This window comes from Marmota monax, unplaced genomic scaffold (genome assembly GCF_021218885.2).
Source record: "Marmota monax isolate L192 unplaced genomic scaffold, Marmota_monax_Labrador192_F-V1.1 WCK01_AAM20220418_F8-fsc00018, whole genome shotgun sequence".
Lineage (NCBI taxonomy): Eukaryota > Metazoa > Chordata > Mammalia > Rodentia > Sciuridae > Marmota > Marmota monax.
This window is the reverse complement of record NW_026692201.1, coordinates 6,237,498-6,263,810: the sequence shown is the minus strand read 5'-3', so window position 1 is coordinate 6,263,810 and position 26,313 is coordinate 6,237,498. Positions and strand designations below refer to the sequence as shown.

Below are 26,313 nucleotides of genomic sequence, written 5' to 3'. Positions count from 1 at the left end.
GAAACAAGAGAATTATTTGTTTTTGTTTTTTAGAAAACAGAAATATTACATAGATGTTAAGTTGTTTCCTAACTTCACTAGTTACAACAAAAGTCAAACTTGCTTAAATTGTTTAGTTTAATTAGATTTAAATTGTAAAGTTAAGATAAACAGTGAAGATGTAGGCTTCTGCTTTTCTTAATTATTTTTTTGAGAAGTATGTAATTATCTAGTCTTCAATTTGTAGACATAAGGAAACAGACTTAAGTTCACTTGAGGAATATAATGCCTTATCACATTTGTGACAATGTGAGTTTTATTTAAAAAGTAGAAATTAACTTTGAATTAAATGCCTAGTCTTGGGCTGGGATTGTGGCTTACGGGTAGAATGCTCACCTAGCATGTGTGAGGCACTGGGTTCAATCCTCAACACTACATAAAATAAAATAAAGATATTGTGTCTACCTGTAACTAAAAAATAAATGTTTTTAAAAAGGATAAATGCCTAGCCTCTATTAATTCATCTATTTATTTGTGTTTTAAGATGCTTCTTTTCTCTTTTTCTTCTGTAGCTTGAAATTTTGACAAACTTAGCAAATGAAGCCAACATATCAACTCTTTTACGAGAATTTCAGGTTTGTATACAATACTAATTATAAAATAATGTTTAAAATATGTTCACTTGGGACTGGGGTTGTGGCTCAGTGGTAGAACGGTTACCTAGCATGCATGAGGCACTGGGTTCAATCCTTAGTACCACATAAATATGTAAAATAAAGATATTGTATCCACCTAAAACTTAAGAATAAATATTTATAAAAAAATAAAATATATTCACTCTTACATCTTTCTCAATCTTGTAATTGTATAGTAAAATAGTGATTTGGGACAAGATTAACAACTATGAAACTGACAAATTTTCAAGAATAAATATAATTTAATTTAAAAAAGAATGGTATTTTATTTCATTTGATATTCTTAAAATTTGAAAGATATTAGCTTTTAACTCAAAATTTTGTTTCTGGTAAGGATTCTATCTATCTACACTATCATTATATCTGTTGACACTATCATAATAAATAGGCCTTTCTTTACTCTCCATGCATGAAATTTTGATTGTCCCTATTTGTTTGACCTTTGACTTTTTAGGAAACTCTTAGCTCATGTGGAACACAAAAATCTTTTGGTTTATACTTGTTCTACCATGATTTTTTAAATTGTTGTTTTTATATTGATTTTTTAATTGCATTTTTAAACTATTTGTACTGATAGAAGAGATGCTTCCTACCCAAATTTCTCTAAAAAGTATTATTCAGTAATTATTTCATGGACATTGTACCCTTTATGATAGAAGGGTCAGATCTAAAACCTTAGCAGTGGAGCACAGCAATACAAAGCCTTGTATCATTGTTGTGAGTTTTATATCCCCTCAGCAGTTTCTTCACAATGAAAAACTACATTCTACCCACTAACAAGAGTTCTTAAAAAAAATCAAACATCAACTTTTAAAATTTAACTTATTTTGTTGATATACTCATCCTTAAGACTATATTAATTTTTTATGTGTTCACTATATTTATTTATAGCTATGTGATTTTATACAGTTTTCAGGAGTAGGAGAATTTTTTGAGATGTCTGTGGGTGTTCTAAACTGGATTACTCTACTTTTTGTGCTGTATATTTTTCCTAGAAAAATTCCCGATAAATTGGGATGCTTTATAGATCTACTCATATTCACATGCCAGAAAATATAATATTTCAATTTTTTGTCCAGTCTTCTTGTAGCTGTAGGTCATTGCTTGAATTTGATTCTTTTTATCATCCTCAGTGTAAGTTTATTACACTTATTTTATTTTTAATGTTTCTTTTTGACTATACATAACATTAGGATTCATCCTAACCTAATTTAAAACGCATGGAATATAATTTGCTCTAATTCAGTCCCCAGTATTTCCCCTTTCCCACCTTGCCTCCCTCCCCCGCTCCCTTCCCTCTATTCTACTGATCTTTCTGCTATTTACTTTTTTTTTTTAATTTTAAACTTTTTTTTAGTTAGTGTCTTGTGTCATTCTTATAATTTTATTATTTTTATTATGTTTTGGTCATTTTTTTTATCAAGACCTTTTTCCTCTTGTCCTTTGTATCTCTTTGGGTATCCTTTCATTGTCCTTTGTCAAGTCTATAGGGATTGTGGGAAGAGAGTCGTGGTTAGTTGGGTTTTATAGAGTTTATGCAGTTGCTCTATTTCAGAATGTTGTTGATCCAGTTATTTCATTTACTATTAGGATGTTTATTGCAGCCCATGCCCAGTCAAACTTTTAAATACATTCTTTCTTCAACTTCATGTACTCACTTTTGTTTATCAGGGTGTGTGTGTGTGTGTGTGTGTGTGTGTGTTTCACTGGGAATTAAACCTAGGGCCTCACACAATGCTAGACAAGTATTCTACCACTGAGCTGTGTCCCTAGCCTTCCTGTATTAATTTGTATTACTGTCTAAATTTTAATACCTTATTTCTTTGTTTATGTGTTTTGTTTGTGGTTATGTACAATTTGTTTTTAATAACTTTGTGAGTAAAATAGGGAGTTTTTTCTAAAGATTCATAAATATATTTTTATGAGATTTTAGTAATCAATATAGAAATATTTTAAAATATAACTGGTCTTCATGGAACTAATTAATTTCCTTAACATTTAATCACTTTCTTGGTAACATTGTCACTAAATTTATATATTTTAAGATATCCTTAGATTTTTTTGTTTATTTGTCATTTAGATACTGTTTTAATATATATTCTTTTTTTTGCATTTTAGATTACCATAGTATTAATTTTATATTGGTTACTTCTCATTTGAGGTTGGAAATCTTAGAAATTTAAGTCAAAAGGGATTTAAAATTTCAGTTATAAATAATATATAAAATATAAAGATGTATTTTAAAAGTATATCATTTCTGTAAACAATGAAAGCTTAGTTTTAAATTAGGAAAGTTCTAATCAAAGTGAAGTTACATAGGTTAGATTAAATTTTGTGCAAATATGTTTGGTTTTGTAGCTAAACCATTGATTTCTTTAAATTTTATAAATATACCACTTATAGTATATTTTTAAAGAAAACATTTTAAAATTATTTTGTTTTACTTTATTTTAAACTGCATATTTATTTATTCAAGTACCATTCATTGTAGCTATTGTAGTTTTACAACCATTCTGATACCCTTTGAAAGTAAACTATTAATAGCATATTGGTTCTTTTCTTCCTTTTAGCCCCATTTTTAGATTTAGTGTTTTTGTAAGAGTGGGTCGTGTCCCCCCGCCCTGGTAGATCACAGATGCTGGTGGTTAAATGAACTGAAACCTCCAAAGAGGGAATTCTCATCATCTCTTTCAACCTTGCCCTAAAACTAATTGCTATCTTTGGGTGACTGCTCCCCACTATCTGTTTTGGAGTCTCAAACCATTGTGGCCACAGGTGAATGAGCCTGGTTTGAAAATGTGTCTTTTCTATAGGCACATTCTTTAAGAGGGGGAAAAAGAAAAAACAATTGAGTCATCAGTTGGGCATCCTGTTGTGCCCAAGATTATGTGTTCTGGAATTCTTATGCATTGACAAAGCTTAGTAAAATAGGGTTTTTTGGGTTCACTTGGTAGCACCAGTGTGTAAAGTAATTTAAATAATATTTTTTAGACCTACGTGAAAAGTCAGGATAAACAATTTGCAGCAGCCACTATTCAGACTATAGGCAGATGTGCAACCAACATCTCGGAAGTCACAGACACCTGCCTCAATGGCCTGGTATGTCTGCTCTCCAACAGGGATGGTAAGTTTAGAGTTTTATTTTATCTTCCAGTGCTTTTTAATTTGAATACTCTTAATATGATCATCAAGTTGTAACCTTTTATATTTTAGTTTCCCTGTTCATCAGTAGTATGGTGACAATAAATATCAATTTAGTCTTGAAATGCATATTCTATTTTTTAAATAAACTAGATAATCACAAACATTATTTGTATTGCCTCTACTAAGAAAATTCAATTCTTTTTACTTTTTCACAGTTTAATCACCTTCATTGTAATCCTTTCCATAAGGGTTCTATTTTACTGTTTTTTAATGACACCTAAGTTATGCATAATATTGGTTCACCTGCAGAGGGTGCTAAAAGCAGGCAAATGACTTCACAACCTGAAGAAGTGGCTAGATCAAAAATATATCAACTGCGTACCTTCTGCATTTTCCCCCAGAAATTTATCTAATAATTTTATATTCAAGATTAAATAGATTTAAAAGCTATCAATTTAGACTACTTCATGTTTTTAAGCCAAATAGTATCTAAGCAATCTAAGAAACTAGATGTAATATCTAATAGAATAGGTGACCGGTGGTAAACTGTCAGTTCTTTCTGTGGCTATGACTTTAGAATAAGTGGGGTCATTTATAGAGAAAAAGAAAGGTGAGTTACCTTTTTACCTTTCAAATAATTTATTTAGAAGATGTTCATTATATATTTAATTAAAATGAGATTTTTAAAAGATGAAAAGTATAATTTTCTCTGTAAAATCATTGAAATTATTTGTGGAATTTTAAATATAATTATGTCATATCTAGATACAGATATATATGATATAGCAGTAAAACAACAAAAAATATTTTTAATATTTTATTTGAAAATATAACTTTTCATTACGGTAATTCTGCTATTCCCAGACCTTATGTAGATTATGTTTTCCCACATGGCAGATTTTTTTTTTTTTTTTTAAGAAAACTGTAATGTATTTCTCATGAAAAAAAAATTGAAACAGTATTTTTTTTACTGTTTACTTTATTCCAAAGTAGCAATAATTTTTGTTGTAAACATAAATTTATCAATTTTGGCCTATAAACTCAAGATATTATACAGTAGAACATTTTACTAGACATAATGTTGAAACTTTAAAGTGCCAATGAAGATTGTCATGGAGATAAATAAAAAGTCTATTATATAAGGTAATTAGAGGAGATGGATAATAAATGTCATCTATCTTATCTATTTCAGTTTTTAACAGTTGTATCTTTTTTCTCTCTGCTTCTAGGTCACACTTTAAAATGTGACCTTAAAACAGTTTTTTATTTTCCTTTACCTTTAATAATGACTTCCTCGTGACCAAATAAAAACACTCCTTGGGAAAATAATTCTGAGACATTTAATTTTGAATCAAGATTTTGAATCAAGCCTGGTTCCCTAGAATAATTGTTCTTTTAAAATTTAGTTGCATACAAAAAGTATCAGAAATTAATTTGGACACTAATATTTCTTTCAAATAAAAGTTATATTGAGATTTTATCAATTTTACTTTTTGATCTTTTTTTTTTCCAATGTGAAATTTTCAAGTTGTCTGCTTCAACATAATATTAATGTTTCCAAAAATATTTTTTACTTTGGTTTAAAAGATAAATATTCTACTCCTATAGCATTTTTAGGGAAAGATACTGTCATAATTTGATAATGGAGGACTAACATCATTTATAATCACTTTCAAAATGTAGGAGGATATACTAATTTAAATTATGATGTTTTAATATTTACGCTTTTGTTTTTAGCAAATCAAAATTCTCTTTACAGCAATGAGTGCTTTGCTGTTGTTCAAAAAAATTTTTTTGTTGTTGTTTAAATATTAACACACCTTAATTGAATTGTCCAGTTCTGGTTGCATAATTATTGTTAGCCCAAAATATATGAGTTAACTATCTTTTTATCATATGTACTATACTTTTTGTGATACAGATGGTCCTCAACTTATGACAGGGTTGTGTCCCAATAAACCCATCATAAATTTAAAATATCAGGTCAAAAATTCATTTAATATACCTAATCTATCAAACATCCTCACTTAGCTATATAGCACACTGTATATTATGGATTGTTTTCCCCCATGATTGTGTGGCTGCCCATGAGCTGTGCTTACTACTGCTGCTGCCAGGCATCTCCAGTGGATATTATGCCTCATATTGCTCTCATTAGCTCTGGGAAAGATCCAAAGTCAAACTATGAAGTATAGTACCTAATGAATCTGTCAATCAATTTTCCACCATAGTAAAGTTGAAAATTCATAAGAGACCAACTGTAGTTTGGAAATCTGGTTCACTAAAAGTGAGGGTTAAAATAAATAAGGAAAATACTTATGTTAAAATCAGTAATATTACAGGAAATAATAATATTTAATAATTTTTATGTGACCTTTTCTAACAATAGACCTCTTTCCCCTTCTTATTAAAAATATCTACTTAGGAACAAATTACACAGATGAAGCTTCAATTTCTTTAAAATTTATAAGACATTTTGGGGCTCTAAAAATATTTGAATCTTTTGTTTTATGAAATTAATATGTCATTATTTCTTCATATGTAAAGTATATGTAAGTCTCAGGAATAGCATTTAGACTCTTGTTTTTATAGATATTGAATGTATCCTACTCAGACTTGTAGTTATCCACTACCCCCAGTATTGTTGACTTCTACCTTATTGGCATGGGAGAATCTTCTAAGCAGACTTGAAGCTTACTCTAAGATGGTGTATTACCATTCTTTAAGATTAATTTGATAAACAAATTTCTTACAAAACTTTAATGGGAGAAATTTATGTTTCTTTAGGCTTACATAATTATAATTAAATAATTCCTAAGTAATTTATTTTAGGTACATGTTACCAAAAAGTTGCTTCTCTGAATAACCCTATTGCCACCTACTATAAACTAAAAGATTGGGGTAGAAGATTACTTTTAAAATTTGTTAAGTTTTTTTTTAATAATTCAATAAGCATTTGCTGAGGATTTAAATCAGTTGATATGTTTAATAAATGTTGAATAGATTCATTTAGCTTATAAAAGATTCCTGCCTTTATGGAGTCATAGTCTAGTAGAAGAAGACAGTAATATAAAATAAATATACTACAGTCTTCCCATATACAGCCCCTTAACTCTGCTGCCAGCTATTTGTTTACATACTACCTATGTTTGAATGTTAATGCTCTCTTATGCTCTATATTATTTGTTTGTAAAATGGGGATAATAGTAGACTATACTTTTTAGAATTGTTGAGAACCAAGAGAAGACTAGGAAAGATTCGGAATATAGGATTATTTTATGCTTCTGGTAGAGTAACAGCATAGTGCTGAGATCTTTGGAAATCAGGAGGGAATGTAAAGGAAAAATATGGTGGAACTGGAATTAATTGAAGGGAATGAGAAGGACCTGGTATAGGCAGAATAATATCCACCTCATGCACTTAAAAATTTTGTTTTTGCCCAGGTTCTAATGCCTGAACCTGTGACTGTGTTACTTTATATGACAAAAGGGACTTTGTTGATGTGCTGAAGTTCAGGTTCTAGAGGTGGGTAGATAATTTGAATGGGTCCAAAGTAATCCAAAATAATCCTTATAAGGAAAAGAAGGAGGCAAGAAAGTCTGAAGATGCCAGGAATAAAGATCAGAGTGATGTGACTGCTGGAAGGGGATCTTAAAACAGGGAAGGTGGGTAGCCTCTACAAGTTGGAAAAGACGGAGATATATTTTTGCCCTAGAACCTTCAGCCCTGTCAACATTTTGATTTTAGCCCCATAGGACCTGTGTTACCTTTCTGGCTCCAGCAATATAAGATGATAAACTTGTCTTAAATCACTGTGTGTTTGTGTGTGTGTGTGTATTTTAACTTGTAGCTGGACATAATATCTTTATTTTATTTACTTATTTTTACGTGATGCTGAGTATCAAACCGAGTGCCTCACTTGTGCAAGGCAAGTGCTCTACCATTGAGCCCCAGCCCCAGCCCCCGTTTGGGGTAATTTTTGACAGCTACAATAAGAAACTAACTCCAAAGGATAAATGATGTCACATATACTGAATTTTTTAAAACTACACTTACCATATTTTGCTGTGTGTAGTACTTATTTACATAACCATTTTTTATCAGAATATAAGTTGGATGAAGAGTCTCATTCTGCTTTATCTTGTTTTTCCTTCTACCACTGAGTGATAGTGGTATATAAAAGTAGAACCTGCTCATAGTAACACTGAACATTATTAGAAATAGAATGGCAACCCTGGTGTTGAGTTTGAATTCTGGACAAAGGCATAATTCCAGTGCATTTCTTTTTATTTATCTTTTAAATGATAATAAGGTAGCTATCTTATATTACAATAAGAAGAAAATGAAATATGAAAATGTTTTGTGTGAGCTAAAATGTTAATATTAACAATTATTTAATATTTATTGATTTTTATTCCAATGTAAGAGGTATGCAGTTTGAAATACATGTGTTTAATAATGATTGTAATGATAATGAATTTTGTTTGTATTATTAAAGGGAGCTAGATAAGAAAATATATCTCAAAGAAAAAAGTAACAGGACAAAAATCATGGTATTTCATATGCAGTTAAAAGAAACCTTTGTAGTGTGTCAGGGGAATTCCTAAAATCTATGAAACTATTAATTGGAAAATGTCAAAATTATAAGTAAAGGCAGTCTTGAGTTTACCTCTTTGGTGTCAGTGGCTTTAATAATAGTTTAAATAAAATTCATCCTCCAAGGTCAGGTGTTCAGCTAGTTATATTACATTTCTCTACTGGTGCCACCAAAAAGGTAACTTGGATCAGTGATTAGCTACATTTGTGTGACAACTCAATCCCCAAATCCCTTTTTGAGGATCTGCTTCTTTGCCACTTCCAGTAGCACTTAATTATGTTAGTTAGATGCTGGCAAGAAACAGCATATTTAAATGGGGTGATTAAAGAGAAGTTACTGAAGGACTGTTTATAAGGTGTGGGCAGGATTAAGGGAAACCAACAAGGTATAGTGTAGCACCCTTGGGCTAATGGCTAGCAATAGTGGAAAGCCTTTACAACACAGGATTTAAGAGATGTGTGGGGAGCAAAGCCACCTCCCAGATCTTATAGGAGAGATCTACTTACAAGAATAGAGACTTTCAGTGGATGAATGCAGGTGCTACTAGTGATGCTAGCAGGGAAAGTATTCCTAATAATAAATGTCCTCTCACCCCCTACCCCCTGTTATGCTTCCTATTGCCTGTACACAGCTTTAGGCCAGGGACATTGGAGTCTGCCTGATGGAGTCTACAGGTCAGTCTCCGAGGGCACAGAGTTAGGGAAAGATAGACAAGAGTGAGTTTACAAAACAAATAGAGGCAGTCCAGCTCACAATTCCACCCTTTTTGGCTCTGTGTTCTAGCATGAAGTCCATGCTGTTTCTACAGTAATGCCTTTCCTACTATAATTAATTTTAGCTGCTCATTTTTCTGGACAATACTTAATGAAAAAAATTTTAATTAGTGTTTTATATTGAATGGAGAAAATGTTGTTTAGAGAGTAATTATTTGATTGTGACTAATATTTGGTGGGAATCAAAATACAATTTTACAAGTTCTGGTTAAAAGCCACAGAAATTGTACAATATGGTGAGCAGCATAATACAACCTCAACTGCTTTCCTGACAGAGAAGCAAAGATGAAAAAGGGGTAACAGAAGCTAGGAGAAAGCAACAGAGGTTAAACATTAAAGTTAAGTCGTCTTCTTAAGACAGTTTTTACCCAAAAAGTCTGAGTGTGCATTCATGGTTGTATTTTTCACGTAGTCTTTTAAGACATGCAGAATATTTTGCTAATTTTACATTTCATCAAGCATATTGCATTTAAATTGAATTATACATATTTAATATGAATAATCTCTGTCTCTTTCAGAAATAGTTGTTGCTGAAAGTGTAGTTGTTATAAAAAAATTACTGCAAATGCAACCTGTACAACATGGAGAAATTATTAAACATATGGCCAAGCTCTTGGGCAGTATCACTGTGAGTATTCGTTAAGAAGTTTTAGTGTTCAGTAAACTATATTTTGTTAACATAAATGGTCATTCTCCAGTGTAGTGGTTAAGAGAGCTGAGGTATCTGGCTTCAAATCCTGGTTCTAAAGTTTCATACTGTTAGGAGAGAATTACAGACCTGAAAAGGGGAAAGGATGGCATGAACCTTGTAGTGTTGGATTGGAAATGAAGAGAGCAACATGACCTTTGTGACTTTTTTTTTTTTAAGCAATGTTATATAGTGTATATGTGTGCATATATATGTTGGTCTAAACTTGTGTTATATGTTAATATATATATATTATGTATGTTTATATATAATTATGTGTGGATATATATATAATATATATAATTTCATACCATAAAATTTAACTTTAAAAAAATTTTAATTTTTTATATATGACAACAGAATGCATTATAATTCATGTTACACATGTAGAGCACAATTTTTCATATCTCTGGTTGTACACAGAGTAGAGTCACATCTTTTGTGTCTTCATACATGTACTTAGAGTAATGATTATCATCGCATTCCTTCGTCTTTCCTACCCCTATGCCTCCTTCCTTCCCCTTCCTCCCCCTTTCCCCTTTGCCCTATCTAGAGTTCATTTAATACCCGCCTCCAGCATATTATGGATCAGCATCCTTAAACCAGAGAAATCATTCAGCATTTGGTTTTTGGGATTGCCTAATTTCACTTAGCATTATATTCTCCAGCTCCATCCATTTACCTGCAAATGCCACGATTTTATTCTCTTTAAATGCTGAGTAATATTCCATTGTGTATATATACTACATTTTCTTTATCCATTCATGTAATGAAAGGCATCTAGGTTGGTTCCACAGTTTAGCTATTGTGAACTGAGCTGCTATAAACTTTGATATGGCTGTGTTCCTGTAGTATGTTGTTTTTAAGTCCTTTGGGTATAGACCGAGGAGTGGGATAACTGGGTCAAATGGTGGTTCCATTCCCAGTTTTCCAAGGAATCTCCATACTGCTTTCCATATTGGCTGCACCAATTTGCAGTCCCGCCAGCAATATAGGAGTGTGCCTTTTCCCTCCACATCCTCGCCAATACTTATTGTTTGTATTCTTAATAGCTGCCATTTGGACTGGAGTGAAATGAAATCTTAACGTAGTTTTGATTTGCATTTGTCTAATTGCTAGAGACGTTGAACATTTTTTCATATATTTGTTGATTGATTTATGTCATCTTTTTTTGAATGAAATAAAAGCTATTTTTAAATTTTTTATTGATTTAAAAAATGACAGCGGAATGCATTACAATTCTTATTACACATATACAGTACATTTTTTTCATATCTCTGGTTGTATATTGAGTATGTTGACACCAATTCATGTCGTCATACATATACTTTAGATAATGATGTCCATCACATTCCACCATCCTTGCTAATCCCCTGCCCCCTCCCTTTCCCACCACCCCTCTGCTCTATCTAGAATCCATCTAATCCTCCCCTTCCCTACCTCACTATGGGTCAGCCTCCTTATATCAGAGAAAACATTCGGCATTTGTTTTTGGGGGGATTGTCTAACTTCACTTAGCATTATCTTCTCCAATGCCATCCATTTACCTGCAAATGCCATGGTTTTGTTCTCTTTTATTGCTGAGTAAAATTCCATTGTGTATATATGCCACATTTTTTAATCCATTCATCCACTGAAGGGCATCTAGGTTAGCTCCACAATTTAGCTATTGTGAATTGTGCTGCTATAAACATTGATGTGGCTGTGTCCTTGCCAGTATACTGTTTTTAAGTCCTTTGGGTATAGACTGAGGACAGTGATAACTAGGTCAAACAGTGGTTCCATTCCCAGATTCCCAAGGAATCTTCATATTGCTTTCTATCTTCTGAGAAGTGTCTGTTCAGTTCCTTGGCCCATTTACTGTCTGGGTTATTTGTTTTTTAATGTTAAGATTTTTGAGTTATTTATATATCCTAGAGATTAGTGCTCTATCTGATGTGCATGTGGTAAAAATATGCTCCCATTCTGTCTCTATTTACTTATTGTTTCTTATGTTAAGAAGAAGCTTTTGAATCCATCCCATTTATTGATTCTTGGTTTTAATTCTTGTGCTATAGGAGTCTTATTAAGGAAGTTGGGGCCTAATCTGACATGATGGAGATTTGGGCCTACTTTTTCTTCTAATAGACACAATGTCTCTGGTTTAATTTCTAGATCATTGATCCACTTTGAGTTGAGTTTTGTGCATGATGAGAGATAGGGGCTTATTTTCATTTTGTTGCATATAGATTTCCAGTTTTCCTAGTACCATTTGTTGAAGAGACTGTCTTTTCTCCAATGTATGTTTTTGGCTCCTTGTCTAATATAAGATAACTGTAATTATGTGGGTTAGTCTCTGTGTCCTGTATTCTGTACCATTGGTCTACCAGTCTATTTTGGTGCCAATATCGTGCTGTTTTTGTTACTATTGCTCTGTAGTATAGTTGAAGGTATAGTGATGCCATCTGCTTCATTCTTCTTACTAAGGCTTGCTTTAGCTATTCTGGGTCTCTTATTTTTCCAGATGAATTTCATGACTGCTTTTTCTATTTGTAAGAGGAATGTCATTGGGATTTTAATGGGAATTGCATTAAATCTGTATAATGCTTTTGAAGTGTATGATACAGTGGGTTTTGGTAAACTCATAAGGTTTTCTAGTTATCACCACTAAGTAATTACAGAACATTTTTATCACCCCTAAGGAAAAAAATTCCTTTTCCAAAATTACCCAGCCTCCCTTTACTCTGTATTTTGGCCACCACTAATTTTATTTCTGTCTGTATAGATTTTTCTGTTCTGGATATTTCATATAAATGGAGTCATACAATATGTGGCTTTTTGTTTCTGGCTTCTTTCACTTAGCTTGTTGTAGGATGCATGTTGTAGGATATAGTACTTCATTTCTCTTCATGATAGATTTTGATTTTTAAGTACCATTCTCTACTTAAAAGAAGCCAGGACTTCTTAAAGAAATGGCTGTTTTGAAAGCTAGGATAAAGAACACAGTGAATTTGCAACAGTTTGTTGGGGACCAACAACCACCATCAAAGGAGAAAATAGAAAGTGTTCAGAGAATAGACACATGTCAAAAGGACACAATAGCCAGCTTGGAGGAGAGTGTGACTCCCACTGGCCAATTTCAGCAACAGAAAAAAATGATAGTAAAGAATTATAACCTATAGAATAGGTAAGACTATAAATCTACAGGGCAATAAATGGATGGATCAATAAATGAATGAATAGAGGAGAAATGGAAACTCTTTCTTACAATTAAAAAATAACTAATAAATGTAGAAGGAATGATAGAATTAGAATTATCACCGTCTGCCAACCATCACAATTGATTCAGACAATAATTATCAACAAATACTAAAAACTAGCAGCAGGTGAAAATTTGAGGAGTAAAAGGATATTTGCACTATCTCAAGGTGTGTTTCTCATAAACTACTTCTTAGTTACAAAGTTTAACTAGTGACTTATAATGAAGAAAACTGGCAGGCACTATCTTAACAAAATGAACCTAGTTAACATAGTTAGTATTGAGATCGTGTATCTTTTGATATGATAACACTGAAGAGAACTCAGCATCCGTGTCCTTGCATTTCTGCTAAAAGTGAATGATTTGAATCTAATCACTGGGAAGCATGAGACAAATCCATGCTGAGGGTATTCTATAACATACTTGTTAAAAAATGTCAGTGTTATGAGATGCAAAGAAAATCTCAATATTTCAGATTAAAAGAGACTAAAAATTTAGCACATGACAGTACTATGCAGCATAAAAATTTGGGGTTTTCTATTGTAGGAGCAACTCAGACCCTCAGTAAAATCTGCAGATTAGACAGCAGTACTGATTTAGTGTTTAACTTATCAATTTTAAAACTATCTTGCTGTGGTTATATAAGCATTTCATTATTTTTGGAAATTTACATGGAAGTATTTTGAATTATAACAAGAAATTATACCCGTGCCTATAGCTTTTTTCAATTGAGTAAGCAACATATATGTGGAGAGATCAATAACACAAATGCAGTAAAATGTTCACATTTGGAACATCTGGGTGGAGTGCATCAAGGAATTCTTTTTACTCTTCTTGCAACTCTTCTATAAAACTGAAATTATGTGAAGAAATTAAATTAGGCCCTACTTCCAGCTCTATATCCTCACAATGCAGCCTCTATACCTTACTTTTCCCTGATAGTAAAAAAAACAAACAAAAAGCCTAAGTCATAGTATTGTAAGTATTACATTAGTTATTATAGATAATGTGCTTAGAACATTACCTAGCACACAGTAGGACTCCATACGTGTTTGCTATTATCTACTTCATATTCTTCTTGCGTCCAAAACTAATGTTTTGAAGAAATTATATGAAAATAATTTCATTTCCTTGCCTCAGACTCATTCCTTAACCCATCACAGTCTGTTTTTTGACTTCACAGAACAACAATAATTCTGTTTTTTCCAAGGTCACTATCTTCTCCTTCTTAATCTACTAGATGATTTTATTTCCATTTATTCCTTGATCTTCTGTTAGTATTTCACTTTGCTAGTTACTTTTTCCATTTTAAAAATTCTCTCTCTCTGGGTTCTGTTATTATGCACACTGCTGGTTTTTCTTCTAAGTCTTCATCTATTTTCTTCTCCATTGTATTTGCCTTTTGCTATGCCTGACCCTTGAGTGTTGGTTTGTTCTCTTATAGGTTTGTGGTTTGCAAGAGAATAAAGATAATGTTTCCTTCTTTGGAGAGGGGTAATCTGTACTCTGAATCTCTTCAGATAGATATTTGTGTAGTGAAAGGTAGTGGATTGCAAGGTTTAAAAGCCTACCATTTCTGACCAATTTTAAATATACCTGGTGGCAATTTATTTTCCCAATTTAGGGAGTTATTAAAACTTGCAGGGCAGTTACACATTTATCTTAAAGCTAATACTATAATAGTAAGACTCACATCAGTTGCTTAGCTTCTGAGCTTCTACTACCCCTTGCCAGTGAGTTACTTTGTCTTCATATGTACTCTTATGGTTGATTCTAATAATCAGAGCCAGAACTGCTCATAAAGATTGTGTTGTGTAGGGTCTAAGAGATGGATTTGAAAAGCAGATGACTTGGGTTCTGCTGAGAGCCATAGCCAAGTAGGAATGACGCATGGCATTTTTGGTTGAAAGGTGACCCTGCTCAGGGATTAGGGTGGCTCCAGGTTTAGGGTGGATCCTGCTGGGAATAGGGCATCCTGCTGCCTCAGGCGCCCGCTCCTTGAGTTCCTGTTGAGTTCTCAGAGGGGTTCTGAGAGAACTGGTACGCAGAACCTGGTGGAGGGAGTGTATTTTCCCAGAACGTGTGTGTAGAGTGCCTGAGAGTTCGGGAATAAAGAGTTGCTGTTTGAATCTACAAGGCTTTTGTGGTGGCTCGGTTATTTTGTGCCCAGCCAGACTGCGGCAGGGTTCAAATTCAAACCTGAAAAGTCTGGCTCTTGTGGAAATAGCAGGGGTGGCACAATGTAGCAGGAGAATAAGGGACAGAATAAGTGAAGTTTATTGAGATGAAATTATCTACCTCCTTGATACATATGATAAATCTGAAGCCAGAACCAGTCTTGGCTTGCTGGCTGACCTTCTTCCTAATTTGCTGTACTCATTTTGTCTTTGCTCGGTAAAACAGTATGAATTCTGGATTCAGACTTGGAGTTCCAATCTTGTTTCTGGCCATTAACAAGCAATGATATGTGGGAAAGCTTTATAACCCCTTTGTTTCTCAGGTTTCTTTGTATGCCATGTTGGAATAATGGTAGAGCTTATTTTATAGGACCTTATCAATGATGAACTAAGAAATTACATAAAGTTCTCAAAAACAGTGCCTGGCAAGTTGTAAGTTCTCATTAATGTTAGCTATGTAATTAAAAAAAATTAGTTGTAGGTGGACACCATACCTTTATTTTGTTTATTTATTTATTTTTTATGTGGTGCTGAGGATCGAACCCAGTGCCTCATACGTGTTAGGTGAGCGTTCTACCATGGAGCCATAACCCCAGCCCCAGCTATGTAATTTTTAAAAGAAGAAAATGTAGATTTTATCATATTGAAGACTTTGATTCCATGGCTATTTAAGTACATAGCATAGTTCAAAATTGAGAATTAAAGTTTAAATTTACTCTACTTTTGGAATTCATTCAAATTGAATATATTTGTGCCTATAGTATAGTTACCATATATGTTCTGATTGTGGATGTTTTATCTTTTGGTGTGCCGTTTATTTTTAATAAATACTACTTTTGGTGTTTAATAACGTTTAATGGGACAGGTGGGGTTTTTGTATCATAAAAGAACAATTGGGAGATGTATCTTTGAGGACTACTAAGTAATATTAAAATAGCACTTTATATCTTCCTTGCCCAGGTACCTCACTGGACTCCTTCCATTTCATAAGTTATCCTCCCTTGCCCTTCCAACCTAATGTAACTCAGGCTTAAGTTTTAATGTATACTGAGTCCAGATACAGAATATTGCATCTGATTTGCTGTTGGTGTGCAGTTTGTTTAAATGTCTACTGATTCTGCCGTTGACAGAATCGGAATAAAAAAAATTGATGCTTTTGCAGAATTTACTTTAGACTGTTGCACTATGCAGTGAGCTGGAATTGAAACACAATAGTTTTTAAGTTGATCTGCTTACAGAGTGATCTGTAAAATATTTCTAGATGTCTTTCTATAACTGCTGTGGTGGACAAGGAATCCCCTCGCCCCCCACCACAGGCAATTTAATGTGTTAAAATGGCAGTGGAACCTGCCTTCTCGTAGAAGATTTGAAAAGTGCACTTAACCACTTGCTAAGGGCATTTAGAATAAAGAATCAAGCTAAGTCATTTACAATCCAGTTGTCTTTGAGAATACTGAAGAGCAGAGGTTCATAATGAAAGCATTGTATCACATATGACTGTGTGTGCACATGTACCCATGCCTGTGTGGGTTTGTTTCTTAGCTTCGTTTTAGTTCAGTTTTCCTATTTATTCTGTGGTCAAAACAATCATGGAGAATAAAGAGTGACTAATTTTCTAATTTGATAGCTTCAAATCTTTTACAGTAAGTGGCCATGAATTCATAGTGTCAGTGGTGTGCAAACGATAGTACTGTTGACTTGATTGAAAGAGAGGGAGGGCTGGAATCTGAAAATCTTAGGATTCCAGTTCTAGCAAAATGCACAGAAGTATTGTCTTTGTCAGTTTCCTAAGCTTTTTAATAACATGCTATTACCAAGAATTTGGTATAAATATACTTGAATTGATTTTTAAATTTTTTTGTAGAGTAATTTTCTCTTACGAATTTTTAAAATATTTACTACATGGGTTTTTATTAGCTCAGTTCTGAGAAAATTCTAAATATCCTCTACACTGCTATGCCCACAAATTTTCATTGTGGGCATTACATTTTTTTTTAGAAATGGAGATTTTAAATGTATACCTTATGAATGTGGAGAGTATTGAATGTCACTCGTTATTTTAATCTTGGTATATTTATGGATATGAACAAAATCTTTTAAACCTTACTTCATTTTGGATTGTCTTTTTAATTACAAAAGAGAATTGTAAGTGTCTTACCAGAAGAAAATTGCTTCAAATGGGGAAATAGATTGTGATGCCATAGAATTCCAGTTTTTATTCTAGTAATATATAATGAAATATTTAAGAAAAATAAATCTAGCATAGCTGAAATCTGAAGTTGCTCATATATTCTTATTTAGAAGAGCCTTTCATTACTGAAGGCAACTTGAATTGCTCCATACTGGAAAATTTAATGTACCACTCAATTACTATTCTTTAGCCCAATTTAAAATAATAAATTGGGAGTAAGGTCTTAATGCAGTGTAACCTTTGGAACATTAGAAATAACCTCTTTCTTTCCAGAAATCAGTATACAGTAAGGATATTAGTTTTATCACACTGCATGAATAGATTTGTAATAGCACTTAGACCTTTTTTTATTACATAAGTAGACTGATTTCTTCTCTTACTAAACTTGTTCTAAGTATTAATTTAAAGATGAAGCTATTATAATGTTAGGAAACATAGATATATTTATACTTTGTATTTTAAAGTTTTTCTGATGACCTCATTTTGATTCTGGTGAATGATTCAATCTGCGTATTTGTTAATATTTTTATGTTAGTTAGGAAGTGGGTATTTTGAAAGAATTTGAGATGGTAGATAATTGTGATAAAATTTTAGTATGGAAAGGTCCTTATTCTCACTTTTTAAATGACTGTGAAAACTATTCAGAAAAATATTAAGACTGAGAAGTTGTAAAAAGACTTCATAAAAAGAGTGTTGTCTTTTCTCATGATGCTACCATTTAATGACAGCCTTCAGCCTTTGCACTTATTGTAATAGGCAAATTTTCTATGTGAGGTGAAAATGTTCACAGAACCTAATTTACATACCCTCTCAAATTCCTTTTGGAATAGGGAAGGATACAAATAAGCAAATAGTAATAAAACTAATTTGCATACTCTAAAATGTTGGTCTTAATGGTACTGATGGAAGGTTTCCAATTTGTAGGAAAGCAGTGATTTTTAAGAAAACAAATTATATTGAAATGTACTTTATTTTAAAACATAATGCCAAGTGCAGTGTTGAACAAATTTATCTCAATTTCTTCTGTTGACCAAATAACAGGCAAAGGTTTATGATTTTACAAGCAGACACTGATGATCTACAGTTTGATTTATTTCTGATACTGTAGATGAATGTACCTAGAGGATAGTAACAATTTTGATTTGGAATCATAGTCGTAAATGGATCTGTTGACAATGTTATTCACATGTTCTCAAAATGTGGCTTGTGGACCACATGTCTTAGGAATCATCTACGATGCTTCTTAAAGCATAGATTCCTGAGTTTCACCGCAGAAACCTGTCATTTTAGTAAGCACGTTAGATGTTTTTGTGGTATTGAAGTTTGAGAGTTGTTGCTCCAAAGCAGGGATCGGCAAACCTTTCTATAAATTGCTAGGTAATCAATATTTTTGGTTTTGAGGCCCTTATAATCTTCATTGCAATTACTCACTTTTACTTTTATAGCACAAAAGCAGTGATAAACAATATAGAAGCATTTGCATGGTCAGTCAGATTTAGTCCAAGAATTTTCCAACCTTTGGTAGAATCTAGATTCCAGACCAGTGGTTTTTACTGTGTGAATCTTTCTAAGGCCTTCTCTTTGAAATCCATTTTAATTAGATTACCCGAGTTCTTATTTTTTGATAACTAAAGAAAATTTATAAATGTAAGAGTACTTCCTGGATATACACTTAAAGAATAACTAGATTTAAGTTCTTTATAATATTTTAAATCTTTCCTATACTACTAATATTAAGGAGATTGTGATTATCTATTTCTTATATCTCTTTCTTATAATCTGTTTCTAATAGGTTCCTGTGGCTAGAGCAAGTATTCTTTGGCTAATTGGAGAAAACTGTGAGCGAGTTCCTAAAATTGCCCCTGATGTTTTGAGGAAGATGGCTAAAAGCTTCACTAGTGAAGATGATCTGGTAAAACTACAGATTTTAAATCTGGGAGCAAAACTGTATTTAACCAACTCCAAACAGGTAAGTGGATGTTCTTTAGTCAATCTATCTAATAAGTACTTTCCTCTTTCCTCTGATAAAATAATTAAGGTCTGTTCATGCCTTAACATGTACCTTCAACAATTACTAGGACCTGTTTGTTTGAGGTTCAATGTTAGATAGTAATAATGCAAAAAAAAAGGTATTCTATGGGAGAAAAGCATTTAAAAATGCAATAGTATATAGTATGATTTCTATAGAAGTATTGAAATATAGTGAAACTTCAGGTGAAGTATTGAAGATCTAAAGTAGGAGGAAGGAGGTTAGACAAACTTTCATAAAGGATAAGATAATTGACTAAGAGCTTGTAAGGAATGCTTTACTATATAGAATAAGGAAAGAGGAATGCAGAGGGTCAGAGCCATAAGATAGGTTGAGGTTTGGGGGAAACTTTTAAGGTGAGTCTAGAAAGGTAAGTGCTATGGTAGAAATGTTTGTGCGCTGCTCCCCTCCCATTAATGTGTTAATACTTCACCAGTATGATGGTGTTAGGGCCTTGGTGGGTAATTAGGTCATGAGAGTAGAGCTCTTATGAATGGATTTAGGACCCTTATAAAAGAGACCCCTTAGAGCTCACTTGCCCCTTCTATACTCTATGAGAACACAGTGAGAAGGCACCATCTATAACACAGGCCCTCACCAGGCACCAAATCTATATATGCCTTGATCTTGGATTTCCTAGTCTCCAAAACCATGATAAATGAATTTCTATTGTTTATAGTCTTCCCGGTCTATGATATTTTGTTATAAAAAGGGCTAAGATATTAGGCAGTTTGAGCTCATATGCTCTGTCAAGTTTAGGGACCTTGTTCTATAGGTAAAAGGGAAAACACTTAAAACTTCTCAATGGTGGGATAATTTACCAGATTTGTAGTTTAGAATACTTATTTAAGTCTATTAAGCAACCATTGGCTAAAGGAGTCATTTTGTTCCTCTACATGCAAAATGGAAACTGTTCCATCTTTTATTCTGTATCTGAATTGCTATTTTTCATGGATAAAGGACTTGCCTCTTTAATAAGCTAGGTGTCACAGTAGGCCTTATGCTCCTATCTCAATGTTTCCCTTTCTCTCTGTATCTAGCTTTTGCCTTTGTGATTTTTTTTTCTATTTCCTTCTATTTACCCCCTCCCTAAAACTCTCTGCCTTTCTCTAGTTCTGACACCCTTCAGTCTTTTATCACTCTGATTCTCTATTGCAGTTCAGTGTCTCTTTCATCTGTTTTATCCCTTTGTGTGTGTGTTTGCTGTCCGTGTCTGTCTCCAGCTGTGTGCCTTTGCTTGCTCATAAGTCATTATCCATTCTCTAGAAAGCTGGTGTTTACCTTTTATAATCCTCAGGTTATTTCCTCAGATTCATTTCTGTAGACTTTGGGATGTTTTTCATCCCTAATTTGATGTGAGTTTTATTATTACAGCTTTGGTTGATTTGGTATACAAGGTTTGTAACCAGATAATTATAATTGTTGGAACATATTTTCATGATTTAAATTTAATCATTCCATGTTTTAGTCATCTTTCAAAGAAACTAGGTAATCATTTCCAAGTGTCTTATAGATTTCTTCAGGCAGTGAGATACTTAAAAAATATATGAATGATAGAAAGATCTGTGTTTGCTGTTGACTTTTGTGTTTATTGATAAAATAGTAAGTTTCAGGGTTAACTCCCTGTGTTCTAAATCCATGTGGTATGGTACAAGTCATATGTACCATATGGCACCTGGAATATTGTGACTTTCTCTTTGGTTTGGCCAAGTGTGTGTGTGTGTGTGTGTGTGTGTGTGTGTGTGTCGAGGGGGAAGGAGAAAGAGAGAGAGAGAGAGATAGCTTATGGATTATTTATAAAAGTGATATAAAATTGTATGCTAATCTATACTGAAAAAAAAACTAAATAAAGGTTCTTTCACTGACCCTTTTCTTCATAGCTACAAATAACCAATAATGCAGTATAGCACTCCTTATTTAGAAATTATAGAGTATGTTCAGTTCTTTTTTTTTTTTTTTCAGTGAATTGGAAGACAATATGTTGGCACTCAGATTTTTTTCCTTGAACAGTATTATTAATGGGAGTTTGGGATCTCAGCTTCTGAACTGTTGTATATTTTAGAATGATACCTCTAGATAACCACAGTAGGCTTTACCACCCAGAGATGAAAATGCAGTGATTTTTAAAGAATCCTTAAATTTTCACATAACTTGTTATTTTTAAATGATTAAATATAAAAGCAAATGATTGAAGTGTCCTGTAAGATTGTACTCTGTTCTCTAATATTTCTCACTTCTCAAGAAAATGAGGTTGAGAAAATTAATCAGTGAAAATTAATATTAAAGAGTGGTTTTAAGCACCATCAAATTGATAGCACTTTTTAGTTGTTTGTGTCATAACACATGCAACTTTTTAGTTGTATGTGTCATTGGATAGGAAACAGAAATTAAAATGATAACTCACCAAAATATTAAAAAAATGTTCTCTTGTTTATTTTAGCCATCTTTAAAACTGAACTAGGGAAACCAGGCTAGTGTTCCGAGGCTGCTTTTCATGAAATATTGATAATTACTCATAGACTTTATTTCTTACGGTCTGGATTTCTCAGTCAACATTCTTAGAATTTTCATTAGATTATTTAGTTGTAGAGAATGTCTTAGTTTATTTTTATAAAATTTAGCACATTATATGTATTTGTATGCTTAAAGAATAATTAAATAAAAAGCCTCACTACTTTAAAATGTTTTTACCCAATATTAAAAGGAATTTTAGAATAAGTCAGCAGTTTGCTTTCAGTATGGCTAAGTAAACTCATATTAATTTGATCTTACCATAGATAACAACAGCACCAAAAAAAAAACCCTCTGGAAAAATATAAATCAAAATGAATAAGCAAACACAACAGCCTGAAAATACAGAAGAGTAAAGAAAGCAAAAGCAATAAGATACTGAAGGGAAATTAATTCTTGGAAGAAGTGGGTGGCGTAGTGTGATTTTTTTTTTTTTTCTGCTTTTATGGCATTTACCCAAAGGATAAACTGTGGTTAGCATTATATACAAAGACTAAAACTCCAAAAGGAAACCTATAGTCCTTGTGCTGTGAAGACATAAAGGACAGGATTTCAAGAAAACATACACTGAAAAGTTAAGGAAAACTTCTAGAAAGAAGATAATCAAGAGTGGAGGAGCCTCAAGATCTGTGATTAACCTTGCCCAGATTTCTGACCGACTCCTAAACCACACCTATACAGGGCAGATTCAGAGCAGCACAATTAAGACTAAAAGAATGGAACAGAAATTGGAAACTGAGGGCCTGGAGTTGTGGCTCAGTGGTAGAGCGTGTGCTGAGCATGCGTGAGGCACTGGATTCAATTCCTGCACCATAAAAAATGAATCAAGTAAAGGTATTGTGTTCATCTACAACTAAAAAAATATTTTAAAAAAAATTCGAATCAGAGTTTGCACCTTGAACAGGGCCAGGCTAATCCCTGCTAAAACAAACAAAAACCCAACACTAATCCAAAGAGTATGATAATTTTCAGGGTCTCTACAATATAACATTGTATCCAAGAAACAGTCCAAAATTACTGAACATAGGAGCCACCAGAATGGGAAGTTATTATTTAATGGGTGGTGATTCAGTTTAGGATGGTGGAAAAGTTCTAGAGATGGATGTTGGTAGTAGTTTCACAATAATATAAATGTTCTTATTGCTACTGAACTGTATACTTAAAAGTAATTTAAGTGGTAAATTTTATGCTGTTTAACCACAATTTTAAAAAAAGAAGATATGACTAGGAAAGTATGATCAATTTTTAAGGAAAAAAATAATAGAAACCAAACTCGTTGTGATCTAGACATTGGAATTTATCTACTAACATTTTGAAGCAACTATGGAAAAATGTGACCATTTAAATAAAGAAAAATGCTCTCAGTGAATGAAATGATAAGAAATCTCATGAGAGAAATAGAAACTGTAAAAGAATCAAATTCTACACCTTGTCTATTTTGAGTAGTATATATTCTCCAATACTTAATATTTTATCTTTCGGTATAGGGTTATAAAGCTGCTTCAGTAGTTTTTTTGTTTTTATTTAATGTGTTACATAGTGTTTAAGCTTTTTAAGGTAAACTTCTGTATGCTGAACTTTTCTAACTGTGGGCCCTATCAGATGGGTATTGCATTTGGAAAGCAGTTTTTAATGAACTGTGTGTGATGACTTACCATAGAACTGTTTGGTTTCAATTATGGGAGGCAAGTAGCAATGAAGAGTGCAGGACTTAAGTTAGATAGTCTAGCTTCAGATCCTGCTGTGCCACATACTTTGAACAAATTATATAACCTATGACTTAGTTTCCTCATCTGTAAAGTGGTAATTTGAACAATATAGTTAATTTTTTCATATTGTAACATATGCTCCTAAAAATCATCTTACTGTACACAATCACACAATAAAAAACAGGGATTATTGGGAAAAAAATGTAGCTAGAATCACAGCACTCAAAAACTTCACTGGTGATATTTTCTTAAAAAGTACATGCTAAAGAGCACAATTTTACACATATTATTAGCTAAGAAATGTATAAAAATTATTGTGAATACAGTTTGTTTTCTTGAAAAAGACCTGAGGTTGCAAGTGGAAGTGGGTGTTGGTAGGTTGTACTAGTAGGTAAGTGGCGGAAGGAAGTTAATCTGAAATTGACTGGAAAGTCACACCACCAAATGTGGTATGGCCCATAACACATGTAGATGTAAACACCTGAGTTGTTATGTGAGCTGTGTATGTTTCATGTATTCCTTGGCAGCCCAGTTCAACTGGGTGCATTTTTCTGTCTTTACCTAGTGTTTCTTGCAGAAGAAATCACACACAAAATTCACATTATGATCAAATTGCTCTGTAATACATCAACTCAGTTGGAACAAATGCACATTTTCAAAACAAGCATTAGAGCAGAACTGACTGTACCTACCTCACAAAGTTGTTATGAGGATCAAATGAGACAGCCCATGTAAAATGCTTAGATTTCCTGACACAGAATAGTGCCTTAGTTCATGTTAGTTACCCTGCTGTTTTTGAACTCTGGTTTACACTATTAGCCGAGGGCTAGATTTTTCTCCGGGAAAATCATTATTTACAGTAAAAAACTAGTGTAGTTACTGAAAATCCCCCTCCCCCCGCCTTTTTGGAAGTACACTTATTTGAGCTTATGCTACTGAGAAAAGAATGCTGAAACTCCTCTTTGATAGTTCATAGAGGGGGGAAAAAACAAGTTAGAAGTAAATATCAAGAATAGGAAATAATGTTAGAATATGCTCACGGTGGAGTAACTTCACCGTTATATAGGGAAAAATGTTAAAGGGCTTTCAAACTAGTTGCAATTGCTGATATCTAGAGCTCTTAAGACAAAATGTGAAGTATGACTTAATTGAAATAGTCTGTTCATGTGTGAGGCAGAAAGCTAGGATTTGATTAAACTAATTAATAGCTGTTAAATTGATGAATAAAGAATGCTTTTTAAAAACTTTGTTTGCTATCTTTTAAATGTAATGATGAGTAACATAATGTTTTACTGAGCTCATGCTTTTATTTTTTACTATTAAATATTATAAGCCTATGGAAAAGTACATGATAGAATAAATATATATGTATATTCTCCACTAAGATTAAATTGATGTCAGCATTGGCCATATTTGTCACTCTTTTAAAAGGAATATAAGAGGTAGAACTAAAACTTTAAGCCCTTGTTCACATCTTTCTTTCTTCTCCATTGACAACCATTGCCATATTACTGGTGTGTTTCAATTAATCATGCATGTTTTATATTTTTATTATTTGAATATGTATTAATAAACAATATATTATTGTTTTGTCGCTTTTGAAATTTTGTATAAATATTTCATATACTTACGCAAACTTTTTCACTGAATATGTTTTGGAAATAATGTTATAAATCACACTAATGTTGGCACACACCTGTAATCCCAGTGGCTTGGTAGGCTAAGCCAGCCTCAGCAATTTAGTGAAGCTCTGAGTAACGTAGCCAGATCCTGTCTCAAAAAAAAAAAAAAATTTTTTAAAAAGAGCTGGGAATGCGGTTAAGTATTTAAAAATAACAAATGGAACCAGTTTTAATCTTCACTATGTTGAATGCTGAATTCTGTGTCTTTTCTAGTATTCCTTAAAGGGTTTCTGAAAGCTGATTTTAGAACTGTTTTAAATGACCTTTTTGTTGTTGTTGTTGTTATTTTTGTGCTGACTTATAAACTACAATCGTGCATTGCATAATGACATTTGGTCAGTGGCAGAACGTATATATGACAGTAGTCCCATAAGATATTTTGCCTAGTGACAATATAGTTATATTGTGTATGAATACTCTCTGATCATACAACTATTAAGTCATGTGATACATTTCTCAGAATGTATCCTCATTATTATGTGATGCATTACTGCATTAGGAAGAACGCTGTTGTATGAATAAATGTTTACCAGCTTATTAATTATTAGAGCGCTTAGGTAAAATATGATACCTATGTCTTGAGAAGTTATTTTAAATAATGAATTTATTAAGGTTCCACCTTATTAATAGTTGCATCAAAATAAGACCAGTTATATTTGTAGACTCCACATTGAGCTTTCAGCTTCTGCCATGGTTGTCTTGTGGTATATAAGATACAAGTGCCGTGAATAGAAATTTCATTTTAATCTGAAAGACTTTGTTTTTCCAACTCTTTCTATGTACATATCATAACTAACTTCTCCCTTTTAGAGTAGCATGCAGATAAAAATGAAAGCACTCTGACAAGGCAAGTGGGGAAAGCTATGTCGGTCTTTTACTTTCTTGGTGGTGGAGATGAAT

The 26,313-nt window shown here is 32.8% G+C and overlaps 1 protein-coding gene across 6 annotated transcripts in view; it reads left to right on the top strand.

The window, feature by feature from the left end:
- Ap3b1 (adaptor related protein complex 3 subunit beta 1) overlaps positions 1 to 26,313 on the top strand; it is a 244,997-nt gene that overhangs the window by 111,379 nt on the left and 107,305 nt on the right. For all 6 annotated transcript variants that reach the window (XM_046427561.2, XM_058574270.1, XM_058574276.1 and 3 more), the window contains 4 exons: positions 552 to 614; positions 3,666 to 3,798; positions 9,707 to 9,816; positions 19,275 to 19,451. In XM_046427561.2, coding sequence (XP_046283517.1) covers positions 552 to 614; positions 3,666 to 3,798; positions 9,707 to 9,816; positions 19,275 to 19,451 — 483 coding nt within the window. The remainder of the gene's footprint in view (positions 1 to 551; positions 615 to 3,665; positions 3,799 to 9,706; positions 9,817 to 19,274; positions 19,452 to 26,313) is intronic.